Genomic DNA, 20,600 nt, shown 5'->3' on the forward strand with positions numbered 1-20,600 from the left:
GATCTGTGAGTCTGTACTGAAAAAGCTCTCTTGTAATCTGATTTTCTGGTTAATAAAGAAGACTTTGGGGTCCAAATCTGGCCGGTGTTACTCTCTGGAATTGCTGTGAGATGTTTATTTTTCTGCATATTTCAGTTTTCAGCCATTAATAATAACTTGTTTTCAGAGTATTGTGAGTACAGGTATCTTGCTCACTTGCTAGGGTTTGAATGTTGTAGGGTTTCTGGAATAATGGCAGGTATCTCCATTATTTCCTGAGATCTAGCAGCATTCTCTCTCTCTTTGCTGATGGTTGCTTGAGATGTGCAGGAAAACCTTTCTGAAGGAAATTGTGGGCGTTTGGGGAAGTTCTAGGCTGAACCAGCCGACTCCCACAGGCTTTTCTTTGCAGAGCCCAGCTGATTTTGCCCTGGGTTAATCATTTAAAGTTTATTTCGTATTTTGCATGAGAGATTTTTCTTTCTGTTCACAGCAGAATTCAAGTTTTCTGATATTTCGAAAATATTACTGTGATTATCGATAAATCTGGCTACTAAAGAGCCTTAGATCTGTAAATACTGTAATTCTTTTGCTGGAGCTAGGGTTTTGATTTTGTTTACTACAATTTTTTTTTTGTGATTTTAGGATAGTTTTGAAGGGTTTTACTTTAAAATTTTGTGTATATCTGCCGGGTTTTGTTTTCCTCTTGCAGGCTACAGACCTGAGACAAGATCTGGAGTTTTCTCGGTCCTCTGGGTGTTGCGTTGATTGATTGATTATCTGCTTGGCTGGCCGTGGAAGCATCAAGGCCCAGAAATCACACATAGAAGGAAGCATATTTCGTTTCAGGGGTTTTGGCTTTTCTGTCACCCACGTGAAAACATCAGGCTATCTGCAAAATCTGCGCATTTCCTTCCACGCTGTGGCTTCATATAGCTGATAGCCGTCAAGAGAAAAACTGCAAAAAAACGAAATATATGTGTGGCCGGTTTGTATATGCGCAAATAAGAAAGCCATCATTTGAGAAACATTCGACGTGATCCTTTCCTCGCCAGGTAGCAGACCTGAGTCGAAATTGTCCATCAGAAATGCTCAGGTGAGCTTTAAACCGATGCACATACTTGTCTGCCGCCGTCAAACTCCGTGGGTTGGCATCTGAGGAACGCAGAAGTCGTTGAAGCTTTACGTGAATGCTGGTAACTGCAAATTCGTAAATGATTTCCAATCGCCTTCAAGGGAACCTGCAAACAAACAAAAAACGCATTCCACTTCTTGGATTAGCTAGCTGTTGCACGTGAGTTCCTAACGTCTGAAGATTTTGTTTCGGGCCAGGTATGCGAAAGTCATTTCTGTTGCTTGCGTGGTAAGAAAGTCGTTCTTTCTGAAACGTATGGTAAATTTCCTTTGGTTTTACGGCTTCATCTGAAAACTTCAGGTTTCAAAACCACGCAAACGATAAATTCATTTCATGCATCACGTTACGGCTTCATCTGAAAACTTCTGAAGCGATTCCGTCATAGCATTCAACTGTTACGGCTAGGGTTCCCATGTTACATCTCGCACTTTTGTTTTGATGCGTTTCACGTATTTAGACGTAGGTTATTTTTATTTTTTTTGTTTAAAGTTTTGTTTTTAATAAAAATCAAAAATATATATATATATATGCATCCGTGACCATAGTTTAGAGTTAGTTCTTTTTTGTAGATTGTAATTTAGATTTTAATTTTATTTTTTTTTTAATTTAGTTTAGTTTTTTTTGCATAGTTACGATTTTAGATTTTGGTTTATTTTCTTTAGATTTTAGATTTAGATTTAAAAATTTTTATAGTTTTGTTTTAAAGTTTTAATTTGAATTAACGTAGATGTAACTTAGATTTTAATTTAATTTTTTTTTTTTAGTATTTGGCTTTTAATTTAGTTTTTGTTTTTATGAAAAGTAAAAAATAAAAAGATTTATTTAGATTTAGTTTTATTTTTTTAAATAGTTTAGTTTTAGACTAATTTTTAGATTTCATTTTTTAAATTTTGTTTTAAAAAAAAAAAAAAAAAAAAATTCGAAAAATTTTGTAAAATTTTTTCTTTGTCAGATCCAGTTATTTTTCGGGAATTATTATCTTTCACGCTGAGATCTGAGTTTTCAAGTTGAGATGCGAAGTTGATATCTGGTTGATAGTTTATGATTCGTGGTGGTTTAAAGCATTCATCTTTTTAAATTTTCAATTGCTGGATATCATTTTTGTCATTCTAAGAGCATTGTGATTTAGCTGATTCTAGCTGATGATAGATGATCGCTGTTCATGGTCCATGTTTTTATATCATTTAACAAGTAATCGTCTTATCCGCAATCTCTTAAGGCACTGGTCTGCTCAATTAATTAAATCTTTTTAGTGCTTATCCTAATCGTGTCTCGTGTCTCCCAACCAACTGGTCGACAGTTGGCCTCATCATCTCACAGGGACTACCCCCCTTAGCCGCGGGAGACAGGCTTAAACGGAGGGATCGGGGATCAGAGTGACAGCCCCCGGTCTGAGCGTTGTCGTGTCAATCCGCACGACAACACAAGCCATAGAGGGCTTTCTTCCACCTGTATACATGAGATTCCCGATCATGAATCTCAAACTCCTCGGGTTGTTCCAAACCTGTGGACCTGTTGCATGAGGGGAATGGTCCCCTTATAAGATTTTCCTTCAGTACATCTCAGACATGTACTTTCATGCTCCTCTTGAATTCAGGCATTCCTATCACCATCTGACTCACATCGGGTAGGGCCCTAAAGGTAGACCTCCGGTGTTATAGATGCGATATGTCAATTGACATGATCCCCAATGGACCATCCTGCAACTTGATACAAATTGCCAACCTTGAACCCATGAGAAAAAGCATCTTTGAAAATTCTTTTTTTTAACATGTACCTTTCCATCGATGAATGCCACCCTGAAACCTTTGACTTCCATTTCCGAGGTGGACACCAGGTTCTTCTTGCGATTAGGTACACAAAAGAGATTCTTGTAAATGAATAGAGTTATCCTCATTCAATTGAGGGGTAACATTCCCTACACCCTTTCCGGGATAGGTGGCATCAATCGCACGGTTGTTTCCGTCTCTACCAAATTCGAGAGAGCACCCTTCTATTCGATGAGGTGCCTTGAAGCACTACAATCAATAAGCCAGATTCCCAAAGAATCTGAAGGAGAGGGCAATACAAGATAACACTTCTTTATCTTATTAGAAACAACATTTGATTCTTCATACCTGGGGTTCCTTGCTTTCTCTGAAGAGTCGGTCGTTTCCTTGATGACTTGCATTACCTGTCATTCCTCTGATCATTGAAGATGTCCCTGGAATGATTGTTATCATCATCAAGTGATGTGTCCCTACCTCAGACACTCCTTCGCATAATGACCGAACTTATTACAACCAAGGCATCTGCCTTTCCTTCCACCCTTAGATCCGGACTTCCCATTGAAGTGATCTTTAGGTAGGCCATCAGAAACTTCTGCTGCGCCATTTTGATAATATTCTCTGCTTCGACTTCACCCTTGGTGAATTTGAAGAGGGATGAGGAATCCATTGATCCTTTTTTATTTTCCTTTCCCAAATGTCTTCGCTGATTGCTCTTTCACTCTTGCTTGGGCATTGCCTTCACCTTAGCTCTGATACCATGTTAAGTTTAGGTATGTTCTATGCTTAGAGCAATTTATTTCAATTTTCATAGTTAGCTCAATATCTTTTCTAGATTAGCAACCACATCAGTATTAAAGTAAACTGCAGATAGAACATAAACATAAATCGCAGAAGACAAGCCAAGACAAGAGGACACAAGATGTGGTGCTAGCCAGGGACAAACCCCAATGTGGGTAAACCCTTGATCAATTCTTCTTTTATGTTCTTCAATAGTTCAACAGAGAGAGAGAGATAGTATGTTTACAACAGAAGTCAACACTTTGACTTATCTAGATAACAGCATAGATCAACTCTAAGAAGATGATACATGGGATTAGTTGAAGACATGCTTCTTCAACTGATTCTCCAAGGTGACTCCTTCACCTATCGTTGTGCTGCATTTCGTCATCATGTTGCACCTCACCGCGTTGCACCATGCTGCACCCATCATCATTTATGCTGCATCTCATCACGCTTCATTAATCGTGACTGTACCCATCACTGTATTGCATTATGTGCCATTGCTGCACCATGTTTCCATATTTACTTATGTGTTGGCTGCATCTTGCTTGCTTGTTGTCCCTAGCATGCTTGTTTTCCTTAGCATGCTTGCTGTTGCATGCTAGCTGTCCCTTGCATCCTAGCTGTAACATTGCATGCTTGGTGTATTTGTTGCTAAGTACCATACAACTGTCCTGTTGTCGCACAAATTGTCACAACAACGTTCAGACCGGGGGCTGTCACTCTGATCCCCAATCTCTCCGTTTAAGCCGTCTCCTGAGGCTAATGGGGGTAGACCCTATGGGATGAATGAAGACCCACTGTGGACCAGTTGGGTTGGGAGGCTCAATAAGGCAATTTAGCATTTGATTGATTTTTAGGAATAATGTACCAGTGCCTTATGGAGTTAATGATTAAATGATTATTTGTTAAGTGTTGCAGGAATATGAACCATGTAAAACAATCATTTATCATCAAATAAGCCAAGCAATGCAAGATATTCAGTAAACTCACAATGCTTTAACGATGATCCAGCAATTAAACTTCAAGAAAAATTAAATGCTTTAAATGATCATAAAGTTTAAATGTTGACCAGTTAGCACTTTCACATAGCTAACTTTAGATAAACATTTAAGCACATTTAACTATAGAGAAGTGGAACATAAGACACCAAAACAATTTTCAATTTTAGTTAATTTTTTCAATTTTTTTTAATTTTTTTTAATTTTTATGTTTTTTAAAACAAAATTAAACTAAACTAAACTAAATTAAAATTAAAATTAAATCCTAAAATCAAATAAATCTAACAAATTTAAACAAAATATGAACCCATTAAAATCTAAAACTTTTTATGATTTTTTTATTTGTTTATAATTTTTTGATTTTTAAATAAATTCTAAGATTAAGATAAAACAAAACTAATATCTAAAAATCTAAACAAAACTCTAAAAAAGGCCTAAGGATCAACTTTTTATGATTTTTGGGAATTTTTTTTTAATTTTTTTATTGATTTTTTAATTATTTGAAATAAAACTAAACTAATCCTAATTCTAAGACTAAAACTATACAATAAAAAAAAAGAACTCTAAAGCTAAATTTTAATGTTTTAACAATAAAATCATAAAAATGAAATGGAATCGAATATCACAACAAAAATAAATCAAATCTAATTAAAGTCTATACCCTAATAGAAAAAAAACCAAACCAAATGAAATTTAACGTATATATACAAATAAAAGGGAGAGATTAAAACTAAATTTAAATCTAAAACCTATACAAGTAAAAGAAGATCGAATTTTTTGGTTTTTTTTTTTCATTTTTATTTTTTTATTTATTTTTTATTTTTATTTGTATTGTATGCAGGTGTAGCTACGGTTTGGAGAACGTATGGGAGCGGCTCGCAGAAGCCACGGAAATGAAGGCTGAGGGAGATCGATCGCTGGAAGGTGATGCGAAGAGGATCGATGATTGGAAGGAAATGGTGAGCTGCGTGGAGTAAACAGTGGAATTCTTCACACGGCAGAGGGGACGGATGCAATTGCGTCAAGGTTATATCGCAGCAGCAAGGGGACCACGTGAAAGGGAAGACGCAGGTGGAGTAGGCTGCGTGGATGAGAGGTAGCAACAAAAGATGGACTCAACAACCTGGAAGACGATGGAAGAGGGAGAGCGCTGTAGCGTGAAGAAGCGGATGCGTGAGAGATATGATGCACAGGAAGAAAAATACGCAGGCAGAAAAGCGATAATCTATGGCAGCAAGGGATTAAAGGATACAACTTATATAACAGTGTGCGGATCTGGAGAAAGTTGCGGGTTATGGAGATGCGGGAGTGGCATGTGGGGAAGAACTGTGGCCTCAAAAAATTTGAATTTTTTTTTTGCAGCAATAAAACCTCAGGCAACAGTGAAAACTGAAGACGTAGACCTGTAGTCCAGAAACTTGAAATTTTAAACCTATGTTGCAGGAAACATAGGGCAAGGGGGGCGTTTCCATACGGAAACGGGTACGAAACGCTGAAACGCGTATGGTACGGCCCTGAAACGCGTTTTAGGGCGCACTGCCATGTTTCACGAAACTGAAACGTGGCCAGTAAGGCCTAAAACGCGTTTCAGGGCCGTACGACTCACGTTTCAGCTTTTTACTTGTGTTTTTTGTTTTGTTTTGTTTTTTGTTTAATTTGTTTTCTAATTTATTTTTAGGTTATCCTAGTGACTTCTAGTTGTTTCTAGATGCCTGTCTAAAGTTATAAAATTGAACTTTTGCCCTAGTGTTGATATGCAGTTCATGGTAATGTCAAATTCTTAAAGTAAAAGTGATATTCTCCTTTATTTTTCATTTTCATCCTTTTACTTAAATTTTTAACATTACCATGAAATGACTCAGGATGTTTGAGAGTGGTTTTGCCCTCATTGGATTTCATATGGAGAAAGTAGAATTTTAGATCTCACTCAAAATCCAACAGACTTATCCGTTTTTCAGGATTTCAGGATTGGGGGGATTGCAATGTTTCCATTGGATTTTATCATGTACTAGGGTATGGAACTTGTATTTAATCAAGAGAACCAAGCCCTCTATGTAGGGGAGACTCCCAGTAATGAAGAACATATAGGGTACTAGGGTATGAAACTTGTATTTAATCAAAAGCATTAAGGTCTTTCGACTATGTAGGAGGAGACTCCCAATCAAGCACGAGACAAGAAATTAGAAATTTCTCGTGGCTGATTTTGGATATTTCTATTTTCATTATGTGATCATTCATGAGTAAATGTGATGTAAATTTAGAGACTTATAGTTTTTGAATTGACAATTGACAATTCTATCATAATGTAATAAATTAGAATGTATCATATATGCTTTATGATTGCACATATTTCTTAAATGTCCTAATATATATATATATATATATATATATATATATATATATGCGTTTCCCTGTTTCCAAAATTTCGGAAGGTCGTGTTTCATATCGCTTCCCATTTCGGAAACTCGTACCTGTTTCCCCATTTCATGCAACTTAGTTTTAAACCCTTCCTTCTTCAGATTTCTTGAAACCCTCATAAAAAATCAGATCTGAAAATGAATGATTTTGAAACCCTTGGACTGCAAGATTGCTGGTTGATATTCCTGGAAAGCAATTTTAAATGAAACCCTAGCAGACAGATTGCTTAGAGTCTCGAATTTCTTCAGCAAAAACCTGCAAGAACTGATCCTGAGGCAAATCTTACCCTCCAGGGCCTAGATTTGGCTTCAAACAAAAATTTCTCCTCAAACCTGTAACATGCACCCTGTTAACAATGAAAACAAACAGCCAGGACCTGAAAATGCAAAAAATAAATGAAACCCTAAAAACCCTAAGAAGCAGCTAAATAATTATAGTGTTTACAAACTGAAGGCTCTAGGTAGCCAGATTTATCGTTATGCTACAGAAATATTTTCAGAATTTTAAACTTAATGTGAGGTACTTCAGAAAACCCTTCATGCATTCATAATTTTTTTTTCAAATGATAAGCCAGGGATCAAGAACTGGCTGAGCTCTTTCAGAAAACACAATCCGGGAGTTGGCTGGTTCAGCCGAGAACTTCCCCTAACGCCCGGTAAACTCAAAACTAAGATTTCCTGCACAGCTTAAAATCAACCATTAACATAGAGGGAAAAAACGATAGTGAAATCCAGATCAAATGGAGATACCTGCCATTATATTTCAAAATCTAAACTATTATTCAAACCCCAGAGATCAAACAAGATACCTGTGCTTGAATCAATCTTCATCAAGCTATTATCGATGACTGAAAATAAAATTATGCAAAAAAATTAAAGATCTTACAACATTTCCAGAAAAGTAACACCAACAAGATTTTCAACCCCAAAGTCTTTCTTTATTGCACAAAAATGACTACAAGAGAGCTTTGTTTAGCACCAGACTCTCAGATCCAATCTCAAATGACCCCTAACACTCTAAGTAAAGGAAAAATTCCCAACGGCTAGTTCAAGTGATCCATGTCAAACTAATCTCGACCGTCAATGAGGATCAAGATTTCTTTTAATCTCATTCGTCGAATTTTTAAATGCATTTTAATATATTAAAAATTTAAAATTCTGCATTTATTTACTCAAAAATTTGACTTATTATTATTATTTTTTAAAATTTTATTTAATTTTTTAATTATTTATTTAATTTTATTATTATTTTTATCTATTTTTTGATTTTTTAATTTTTTTTAATTTTTTAATTTTTATTTTTGGATCCTCGAACTTAACCTTTGGAAAAATCACCTAGGACCTAGGACTTAGGACTTATGAGGGGATTAAAACATTTTCTAACCCTCAAGACACTTTACATCATGACTTTTACAATTTTACATTTCAAGAGGGAAAACCCATTTGACATAGACCCTCATAGACCACCCAGTCTTGCAACATAAATACAATTTAGCAGATCAACATGCTAGGATTCCCCTAAGATTCTAATGACAAAATTCATTTCGGCGTTGGGGTTAGCCTGAAGGAAAACTCTACTGATCATGGATCGGTGAGACAAAAAACCTTCTGGAACGTAGATTATCACTAGAAAAATAGGTCCACTTAGGCAATTTACATACAAGACTCAAATCTGCTAAGCTTATTTACAATTTACACATGCAGGTTGGGTTTACAATATAATATGATCACGCTGATGATGACAATCGAATGGCACGTACTTGTCGATCCAGCGCTGTCCCTTTTGCGAAAAAAAAGGTGGTGCACTGCTATGGGTAGTTGACACGTAGTGGTCAACATCTGGATCTACTTGGGGACACGTTGCTGCACTGTAGGAATGTGAGAATCCAGAATCTGCATCCATGCAACACAACAAAACATAAGTAGCGTCCATTCAAAAATCATCATATAACATTAAGCACATGAAAGATATAAGCTCTTCATTAACTATCTGGAAAAGTAAATCTAATCCTATAACAGAAATGAAAATGCTGAAAAAACAAGGAGTAAGGTTAGAAATACAGAGGATGCCCCATGGCATCAGATGTGTTCAATGTAGTGTATACTGAGCATTTGCCTGCTTTCAGGAAAATCTGTCGGCTGCTTGTCGGATGTGCCATGTCCAATTCTGCATATGGTAGGACTTTTTCCTATCCGAAAATCAAGCTGCTCGCGGCCGTCTGATGCATCAAATCTTCTTCTCGTTCTCTTTTTCTTCGTGGCAGGCTGTATCACTGATGACATGGAACTTTTTGCTTTAAAGCTCTCAGATGAAGTATGTAATATATGCATGACGTGTCTTTCTTCATTCTGTATTTTCCCCGTTAAGGATGATGGATCAATCTCACAGGTGCCATGAGTTATAACTTGATCTTCAATCACTGGTGGATTAACCGTGTGAGCATCAATCTTATTATTAATTTCCCTTTTATCCAGGTCACCTTCAATTATCCACTTTTTAATGGAACAAAGGACCTCATAATAAGATGGAGCTTGCTGTAATAGATAAGGAGGCTCCTGATCGATTGACGTTCCCTGGTTTCTTTCATCCTCTGACAGCTGTTGAAATTTCTGAACCTGTATTTTAATGGCATCTATCTGACTAGAGTGCTCAACCTTTATAGAACTGATTTCCCTGGCATGGTCTTCTTCCATGGTCAGTAACTTATTCTGAAGACATATCTGATTAGCTTCCATATCTTTTATTACTTTATCGTCCTTTTCTTTTATGGTCATCAAGCAACGCTGCATAGAGTTTATCTCTTTCTTATGATTTGCTTGCATGGTCGTCATATTTTCCTCTAAGCCTGATAACTTGCTTTGCATAAAACTAACTTCTGTGTCTTGATTAGTTTTCATGACCTCAATTTCCTTAGCATGTTGATTTTGCATGTCAATTATGTAATCAGAGTGTTTAATTTTCATGATCTCCATCTCCTTATTATGTTTTTCCAGGTGGGTGCATAAAGTTTTCACATCATTGGCGTAATTAGTTTGATTGATCTCCATATTTTTTACCAGCTGCATTAGTTCTTGTATAATTTGCTTCTGATCTTCCTTTTCATTGTCAACACTGTTTTTACAATTTGTCCCTGCTTTTCCAGTGTCATGGATTTGATTTGAAATGGTACAAGTGGATGGCACATTCTGATATGAAGAATTGTCTTGAAATCTTTCATTGACAACTCGACCTTTTATAAGATTACTTTCATTCCGTTGCACAATTTTATGGCCACAAGGCGAGCTATCTGGATTACCATATCTATCTTTAAAAGCATCAACAATGTCTTGTAAAAAAGTGAAAGAATCTTCAGGACAATTATTAAACCAATTCAAAGCATCACCCTCTAAAGAACGAACAAATAGACGCATTTTGACATCTTCATGATTATATTGAGGAAGTCTACAATATATGATCATTATACAAGTAAACCTGTTTAAATGCTTTCTAATAGCCATTGAATCACCATCTGAGAACAAAAGTAATTTAGAAATGGCCTCTTCCGGAAAATCATGGAGATCATTAGTAAAATGACATGGTTAAACGAATAATGCATGATGAATAACGAGGGACCAAATGGATGATAGAACGAGATCTTTGCTCAAGAAAATCAATAGATGAAAGAGTGGAGTCGCCACTTGAACAATGAATCTAATTCTAGGATCCAAAAGCAACAAACAAGCTTATATGAGAGAGGCTTCTTGTCTGGGAAAAAATAAATGAAAAGAAATGGAGTCGCCACCCAAACAGGAAAAGAACTGAAGAATAATTGCTGATATGACGAAAAATAAGGTGATGAAAAGATCCAAATGATGCCAAAAAATGTTGAATCTGCTAGCTCAAATGAGAGATGAGAAAGATGAAAGAATGATGAGAAATGAGAAGATGAATGTCGTTGAAATGCCGAGAATAAAACGTCCCTAGCAACGACGCCAAAAAATGTTATCGCACAGATTGTCACGACAATGCTCAGACCGGGGGCTCACTTTGATCCCCAATCTCTCCGTTTAAGCCGTCTTCCGAGGCTAAGGGGGGTAGACCCTATGGGATGAATGAAGACCAAATGTGGACTAGTTGGGTTGGGAGACTCAATAAGGCGATTTAGCACTTGATTGATTTTTAGGAATAATGTACCAGTGCCTTATGGAGTTAATGATTAAATGATTATTTGTTAAATGTTGCAGGAATATGAACCATGTAAAACAATCATTTATCATCAAATAACCCAAGCAATGCAAGATATTCAATAAATTCACAATGCTTTAACGATGATCCAGCAATTAAACTTCAAGAAAAATTAAATGTTTTAAATGATCATAAAATTTAAATGCTGACCAGTTAGCACTTTCACATAGCTAACTTTAGATAAACATTTAAGCACATTTAACTGTAGAGAAGTGGAACATAAGACACCAAAACAATTTTCAATTTTAGTTAATTTTTTTCAAAATTTTTTAATTTTATATATTTTTATGTTTTTTAAAACAAAATTAAACTAAACTAAACTAAATTAAAATTAAATCCTAAAATCAAATAAATCTAACAAGTTTAAACAAAATATGGACCCATTAAAATCTAAATTTTTTTATGATTTTTTATGATTTTTTTTATTTTTTTATAATTTTTTGATTTTTAAATAAAATTCTAAGATTAAGATAAAACAAAACTAATATCTAAAAATCTAAACAAAACTCTAAAAAAGGCCTAAGGATCAACTTTTTATGATTTTTGGGAAATTTTTTATTTTTTTTATTGATTTTTTAATTATTTGAAATAAAACTAAACTAATCCTAATTCTAAGACTAAAACTATACAATAAAAAAAAAGTCTAACTCTAAAGCTAAATTTTAATGTTTTAATGATAAAATCATAAAAATGAAATGGAATCGAATATCACAACAAAAACAATTCAAATCTAATTAAAGTCTATACCCTAATAGAAAAAAGCCAAACCAAATGAAATTTAACGTATATATACAAATAAAAGGGAGACATTAAAACTAAATTTAAATCTAAGTAAAAGAAGATCGAATTTTTTGTTTTGTTTTTTTTTTTTTTTTTGTATTGTACGCAGGTGCAGCTACTGTTTGGAGAACGTATGAGAGCGGCTCGCATATGCCACGGAAATGAAGGCTGAGGGAGATCGATCGCTGGAAGGTGATGCGAAGAGGATCAATGAATCGAAAGAAATGGTGAGCTGCGTGGAGTAAACAGTGGAATTCTTCACGCAACAGAGGGGACAGATGCGACTGCGTGAAGGTTATATCGCAGCAGCAAGGGGACCACGTGAGAGGGAAGACGCAGGTGGAGTAGGCTGCGTGGATGAGAGGTAGCAACAAAAGATGGACGCAACACCCTGGACGACGACGGAAGAGGGAGAGCGCTGCAGCGTGAAGAAGCAGATGCGTGAGAGATATGATGCGCAGGAAGAAAAATACGCAGGCATAAAAGCGATAATCTATGGCAGCAAGGGATTAAAGGATACAACTTATATAACAGCGTGCGGATCTGGAGAAAGCTGCGGGTTATGGAGATGCGGGAATGGCACGCAGGGAAGAACTGTGGCGTCAAAAAATTTGAAATTTTTTTTCACAGCAATAAAACCTCAGGCAACGGTGAAAAATGAAGACGCAAACCTGTAGTCCAGAAAGTTGAAATTTTAAACCCTTCCTGCTTTAGATTTCTTGAAACCCTCATAAAAAATCAGATCTGAAAATGAATGATTTTGAAACCCTTGGACTGCAAGATTGCTAGTTGATGTTCCTAGAAAGCAATTTTAAATGAAACCCTAGCAGACATATTGCTTAAAGAGTCTCGAATTTCTTCAGCAAAAACATACAAGAACTGATCCTGAGGCCAGATCTTACCCTCCAGGGCCTAGATCTGGCTTCAAACAAAAATTTCTCCTCAAACCTGTAACATGCAACCTGTTAACAATGAAAACAAACAGCCAGGACTTGAAAATGCAAAAAATAAATGAAACCCTAAAAACCCTAAGAAGCAGCTAAATAATTACAGTGTTTACACACTGAAGGCTCTAGGTAGCTAGATTTATCGTTATGCTACATAAATATTTTCAGAATTTTAAACTTAATGTGAAGCACTTCAGAAAACCCTTCATGCATTCATAAATTTGTTTTCAAATGATAAGCCAAGGATCAAGAACTGGCTGGACTCTTTCAGAAAACACAATCCGGGAGCTGGCTGGTTCAGCCGAGAACTTCCCTTAACACCCGGTAAACTCAAAACTAAGATTTCCTGCATAGTTTAAAATCAACCATTAATATAGAGGGAAAAACGATAGTGAAATCCAGATCAAATGGAGATACCTGCCATTATATTTCAGAATCTAAACTATCATTCAAACCCCAGAGATCAGACAAGATGCCTGTGCCTGAATCAATCTTCATCAAGCTATTATCGATGACTAAAAATAAAATTATGCAAAAAAATAAAAGATCTTACAACATTTCCAGAAGAGTAACACCAGCAAGATTTTCAACCCAAAGTCTTTCTTTATTGCACAAAAATGACTACAAGAGAGCTTCTTTAGCACCAGACTCTCAGATCCAATCTCAAATGACCCCTAACACCCTATTTAAAGGAAAAATTCCCAACGGCTAGTTCAAGTGATCCATGTCAAACTAATCTCGACCGTCGATGAGGATCAAGATTTCTTTTAATCTCATCCATCGAATTTTTAAATGCATTTTAATATATTAAAAAATTAAAATTCTGCATTTATTTACTCAAAAATTTGACTTATTATTATTTTACTATTTTATTATTATTTTTTTTAATTTTTATTTTTTTAAACTATTTTTTAAATTTTATTATTATTTTTATTTATTTTTTGATTTTTTAAAATTTAAAATTTTTATTTTTGGATCCTCGAACTTAGCCTTTGGAAAAATCACCTAGGACCTAGGACTTAGGACTTATGAGGGGATTAAAACATTTTCTAACCCTCGAGACACTTTACATCATAACTTTTACAATTTTACATCTCAAGGGTGAAAACCCATTTGACATAGACCCTCGTAGACCGCCCAGTCTTGCGACACAAATACAATCTAGCAGATCAACACGCTAGGATTCCCCTAAGATTCTAATGACAAAATCCATTCCGACCTTGGGGTTAGGCTGAAGGAAAACTTTGCCGATCATGGATCGGTGAGACAAAAAACCTTTTGGAACGTAGATTATCACTAGAAAAATAGGTCCACCTAGGCAATTTACATACAAGACTCAAATCTGCTAAGCTTATTTACAATTTACACATGCAGGCTGGGTTTACAACATAATATGATCAAGCTGATGATGACAGTCGAATGGCATGTACATGTCGATCCAGCGCTGTCCCTTTTGCGGGAAAAAGGGGGGTGTACTGCTATGGGTAGTTGACATGTAGTGGTCAACATGTCCCAATGTTAGTTAGTTGTCCCTTGCATGCTATTCTGGCAATTCCCGACAGTTCCGGCTGTTCCCGGCAGTTACGACTGTTGCCGACAATTCCGGCTGTTCCTGGCAGTTTCGGCTTCTGCCCTCTGCGTCAGCGTTCTCGCCTGTTCTGACAATTCCGGCTTCTGCCCTCTACGTCAACTTTCCTGGTTGTTTCGGCAGTTCTGGCTGTTCCGACTTCTGCTCTTTGCGTTAGCGTTCTCGACTGTTCTGGCAGTTCCCAGAAGTTCCGGCTATTCCCGGCAATTCTGGCAGTTTCGGCTTTTCTCGGTAGTTCTGGCAGTTCCGGCAATTTCCGCTGTTCCAGCAGTTCCGGTTGTTCAATACTAGTTTCTCCTTTCTTGATCCATAATTTCGAGCAACCGACCTATGGAGGGTCAAGCTTCTTGATATCCTCTCATTCTAACGTTTTCTTGATTCCATTGCCCTTGAACATTGGCACTAGTCTTCACATCCCTCCATTGCTGCTATTTCCTTTTTTCCTTTAAAGAACTAACTCATTCCTTGAGATTACTAGTGATCTCACCTCATTCCATATTGTTTATGCCCTAGTGAATCTTAGGGGAGACCCATTCGAAGCTGGCCTAAAGAGGCAAGGTAGGTCGTTGAGGTGACAGTGGGTGACCTTTCGAGGTTCCACTCGGAGTGTATGACTTGGATTGGAGCTTTCATCACTTTGATGTGCAATTTGAATGGTAACATAGACATTTGAGAAGGTTCACTTGTGCCGTTGCTTATAGTTAAATCCAGATGGAATAGCTGGCAAAAAACATGGTTAATGATCCTTTTTGCAATCAACCAAGCAATGTGCTCCAGCTTAGTTTGCACCAAGTCTCTATTAACTTTGGTAGTTAAACTTACCCTTTCAAACTATATTTTAGATGTGGCCGGATAATGATTTGGTGTTTAGTTTCCAAGTTTGATTGATTGTCTGATACATTTGTTCACTTTTAATGTTTTGGCTGGAGATTCTTGATTTATTACTTGTTTTCAAGATTGCTTGTTAACTATTTAGAAATTCAAATCATTGATAATTGATTTCTGGTCATCTCATTGGTGATTTATCAGGCCTCCTTATATTTGTCCATCTGCAATTTTAAGGGTACATTTTCAAGATTAGATACACTAAGTTTGTTCAGGCAACGATGTTCAAGTTATGTTAGTTGGATACTTGCAGGTACTTGAAAGGGATCTAGCAATATTTGGATTTGTTATCGCTTTAGGTAGGAGGACTCAGTCTTATCTAGATGCCAATAACATTGATATCCTGGATGAGTCTCTAGTAAGCTTTCTAAGGTATGCTTCATACCTGTGCATTCTGTTCATGGACTGAGCTTGTACCACAATGTGTACTGTGTATGAGATGAACTTATTTTCTTTTTCCTTTGAAATCTGACCTTTTCTGCAGATACTTGGTGGGTGGTAGCGTTCTATTTTATCCACAGCTTTCATCTGTCAGCACTTACCAGATTTTTGTGGAGGTTAGTTTCATGTACCTATCTACGAACTGATCTAGGTATCTGATAAATACTAGTTATTTTTGAAAACTAAAGAGGTTATGTGACTGAAAATCGATGGTTCTGCATATTTTGTAGGTGGTGTGTGAAGAGGTGGACTGGCTACCATTCTATCCAGAAGGTTCAACAATGGGAAGGCAAGTTCTTGAAAACAGGGGGGGGCACCAAAGTGTGTCAAACATGGAAGCCGTTGCATTAGCATTGGATGTGTGCTCCCATTGGGTGCAGCTCTTCATAAAATATAGTGTATGGCTAGAAAAACCTTCACATATTAAAGCAGCCAGATTCTTGTCTACAAGGTATTTTATCTATTTTTGAAATGATAAATTCTCTCTTTTATATCTGAACCTGTTTAATTTTTTTTAGCAGCTGTTTGACCACATTTGAAATTCATGTATATTGCAAATTTCCTATATCATGAAATTCAGTATTTGTTTGCTTTGCTTATATCTGAGTATGTTAAAATTTTTCTTCGCAGCCATAGTAAATTGGAGGAATGTAGGAATGCATTGTACACTTCAGCTACAGATACAGTTCCAAAGTAAGTTTAAAGGAAGCACAGTATTAACAGCATTTGCAATTTACTGTGTATAGCATGTGAGAAAGTCTACTCTATTAAGGATTTTTTGGGATGTAAAGTGTCTTTGTTCTGCAAATTATAATAGATGTATCCTTTCTATGGTCTGCAGATATGAAATGGGGAAAGGCATAGATGTTGGAAGAGAAAACAAATGGAATTCAGGGGAGCAAACATCATCCAAGGCGTGTACTCAAATTGAGGAGATAAATTTGTTTGATAAGGCAAGTGAATTTCTTTAGTCTTTTATTTTGTATCCTTTTTGGTTGTGATCAGGTGCTACGGAACATGCTTGGTAATATGCACTGTAAGCTTTGCAGGACGAAATATAGAAATATGATGACAAGTATGTTATAACTTTGTCCTCAAAAATACTTACTAGTTAAGCATCATTTATAGATTATTCTACTTGCATAAGTTATTTATTTGTATTAATTATTAAGATGTATGTCTATTCTGCTTCCATTTTTCCAAGAGATGTGTCTACTCAATACTTATCTCTAGAGCAAAGAAGATGGTTTTATTGCTTATGAATTCTCTCATTTTTGCTACTTGCAAGTATCATATCATAGAAACTTTGAAGTATAATATTCAGGGGATGAAATAATCCATATTATTAGATAACACAGAAGTTGTTATTCTAATGATATGTTGCACGAGTTTCTGGAATGTGGGTACAAGTGTCTACCATTTAGAAGCTTCACCCAAATTTGTGGGAAATGGCAGTGTTATCCCCTCTCACCTAGGGGTAACTAGAGGATGTTTTTTCTTTGATGATCCACATTGTGGACAGTGATCCCATTGATGATGAACAGCTTTCTCCACATGCAGCAGCCCAAAGATGCCTCGTATATCATGCTTTACTCACTCTTTTGATCTGCTCACTCATTCAACAACGATGACAACCTAACACACATGACATACCTTAGGCATTGTTTCATATGGAGTGTTTAAGTTTAATGTATTTGGCATTTAACTAAGGATCATGGGTTGATTTTGGATAATGAATCATGATGTTTGGAGTTATGCTCTTTGCATTGTTTTACCTTGGTTGCCATCGTATGTATTCTAGTTTAGTGTTGCCACCTAATCCACACCTTTTGTGTTATGTGGAAGAAATCTTCAATCCAATAAGAGTGGCCTTGGGGGCTGTTAGAAAATGTAACTAGGTTCAGTCTTCATTAAACGTATTTGAGTAATCTTGTAATGTACTTGTCAAAAGAATAAAGAAAATAATATTATTATTATTATTATGATGACTTATTAAAGCATGGGCTTCATGCTTGGGTCATCATGTTTTAGGTCAAAGTCCCCATTGAGGATTTTTAGGATTTATTCTGAGTTAATAGAGTCATTGTACTCTTAAAGAGACCCTTCTTGGGCTTTTGGATCATGTAAAAAGGTTAAGTATTGAGTCAAATATGAATTATGTTGTCTCCACACAATGTCAGCCTTAAGATGATCAAGTCGGCCTCAAAGAGGGCTATTCGAACTCACCAAAGGACTATAAATGAAGCAGTTCGAACTCCATTTGAAGCACTCACTCAACAAGCTAATTCAATATCTCTTGAAGCTGGAACACATGCGAAATAAAGGAAGGAAGAAAAGGAAGTGTGAGTTTGGCCTAGGAGAAGGAAAGGAGGAAAATCGAAATTTTGGTGCATCTATCTCTCTCTGTCGTGCCCTGGTTTGGAAGATTGAAGTTCTCTTGTTGATGCTGTAGCCAGTTGCCGCATGTTGGATCTGCCAAATCAAACTATAGGTCGAAGTTGCTGGTGCTAGGTGCTGGGTAGCTCAAGAAGTTGTATTGGGCCAAGATCGAATTATCTATGTGAAGATCAAAGTTTTTCAGTGAAGATCGAAGTCTCCAAAGCAAGGTCGAAGTTGCTAGGTTGAAGAAAGTGTTGCTATCGCTGCAAGGTCAAGTAGGATTATTTGCAAGAGAAGAGAAGGTTGACTTGGTGTGGAGGAAAGTTTGTGTCAAGGTCTAGAGTCTTGGCATATATCCGGAAAACTATTGAAGGAAGAATTACTGACTGGGTTTTCCACTAGAGAGGGGTTTTTGCCCTGGTTGTGAGCCTATATTTGGTGTCCATTGTTTTATATGCTATTGCTTTTGTAATTGCTTGATGAACTAAAAGAAAGATGATATAAAGAAACCTAATAAGAAGTCAAGAACATCACAAGTAATTATCAAGAATATAAAAATCTTTCTGCCTTTCTGATTTTCTAACAGGGGCAAGTCTCGAATCGAGTTGCTGTCACTCATTCTCGACTTCTTTGTCTAGGCTAACTCCTAGTGAAGCCAAGGGGTGTAGTCCCTAAAACAACTAAGGTTGATTAAGCTATGGTAAACAAGAAATCATTCTAGGAGTTAATTAGATTACACAAGAGTACATTTAACCAACATCATATAATTTATAGGAATAACAAGCAGATAAGCAAATGATAGAATTAAATAATAAGATAGACCAGTGCCAAAATAAATTCTTGCGTTGCTTGAAAATAAATCCGGGCAATATGATTGTTGCCCAATGGAGTATGCTGTAGAAATGTTTTGGAAAGTACTCTTGGTAAATTTTATTGAGTTCACTTGGATTTATTAGTTGAGTGCAAAATGGAGAGGCTGGTATGTGACCCGTGTGATTGCAATAAAACAAAATTACTCTAATGTCTGTTTCCAACGGGAGGACGCTTAGCTTAAATGAATACTCCCTTGTTTTCGCAAGTCAACAATTGCTCGGAGATCCAATAGGAGGAGGCTTAGCTTACTCCCATGATTTCACAAGTCAACTGTTTCTTTCCCCAAACTTAGGATAAATGGTTAAGAGAGGTTTTACCTAATGAAACTAATACAATCACACAAGTCCTCTCTGGTCATGCGCAAGGATCAAGCTTTGCTTGCCATGGACGAGAGCATAATAGGACTTGGAGGGGAAATATTTGTTACTTTTTGCAAAAATGAAATGTATTCTAAGACAAAATTGAAATATAGTCTATTAAAATGAAATCAAACTAATCTAACTGTTTTCTAGTGCAAGGATAATTTTAATCCAAAAGGCACACCATAAAAATGAGAGAACAAACACACAAGATCCCCTGCTAGGTAAGGGGGAATGGGATACCTAGGAGACTCTGATAGCTCCCTCAAGCTTACAATGATTGTTATGGGTGTCCCTTATGAATAAAGGGAAAATGGTGGTTTTCAAAGTTATAATGGTTATATAATAATCCCTTTTTACAAAGAGGAATGTTAATAGGTTCCTTCTGGGTACTTGAATGGTTCAATTTGGAAAAAATCGAGCAACACCCCCCCTTGTGTTTTCACGGACCTGCTAAAAATCAGCAAGTAAAAATGGTGAAAGATGACCCAAAGTGCTTTGGGAATACCCATAATTGTTAGTACTAGTAGACAAATGTACAAAATCCCAAATGAAAATTCTAAGGAAACAAAGGGAAATTTCTACTCTAAAACAACGAAGAAAAACCAATTTCAGTTGGTTTTTCTTGGTTGATTTTGTTGCTGTTAGGACAACAACAAGATTAGCCTTCAGTATGCTAGATTTAACAATAAAATCTCATAAAAATAAACCAGGAATTTTTGAGAATATTTTTTAGAGTTTGTATATAAGAAGAGAAGGAGAGAAATGAGGTGAAGTCTTCAAGCAATTGGAGAGTAGACTTAGTGCTTGGTGGGAATATAGCTTCGTTTATGTTGAAGAAAACTTGATACTCCAACCGAGCAGGATACACTCATTCAAACTTGAGGAACGTACAACTTCTTAAGATCTTTCCAAGAGATTAGTTAAAATAGGTGAAGTCTTGCATATGGAAATTGAATAAACATGCCAATCAAACAAGAAGCACATGTGACTTTCATTTCCAAATTATAGAACAATCAAGAAGACAAACAAATAACCGGGT

At 36.2% G+C, this 20,600-nt stretch overlaps 1 protein-coding gene across 1 annotated transcript; it reads left to right on the forward strand.

The window, feature by feature from the left end:
• The first annotated feature begins 12,463 nt into the window (after positions 1–12,463).
• LOC149218722 (uncharacterized) lies at positions 12,464–16,918 on the forward strand. Its single transcript, XM_089386619.1, has 6 exons — positions 12,464–12,736; positions 15,760–15,878; positions 15,991–16,063; positions 16,178–16,398; positions 16,578–16,640; positions 16,789–16,918. Exons 1-6 carry the CDS (start codon positions 12,464–12,466, stop codon positions 16,916–16,918), a joined length of 879 nt encoding a protein of 292 aa, XP_089242745.1.
• The last annotated feature ends 3,682 nt before the right edge of the window (positions 16,919–20,600 follow it).

The sequence above is a fragment of the Pinus tabuliformis genome, chromosome Q (assembly GCF_031772625.1).
Source record: "Pinus tabuliformis cultivar Carrire ecotype Pingquan chromosome Q, CPIR1, whole genome shotgun sequence".
Taxonomy (NCBI): Eukaryota; Viridiplantae; Streptophyta; class Pinopsida; order Pinales; family Pinaceae; genus Pinus; species Pinus tabuliformis.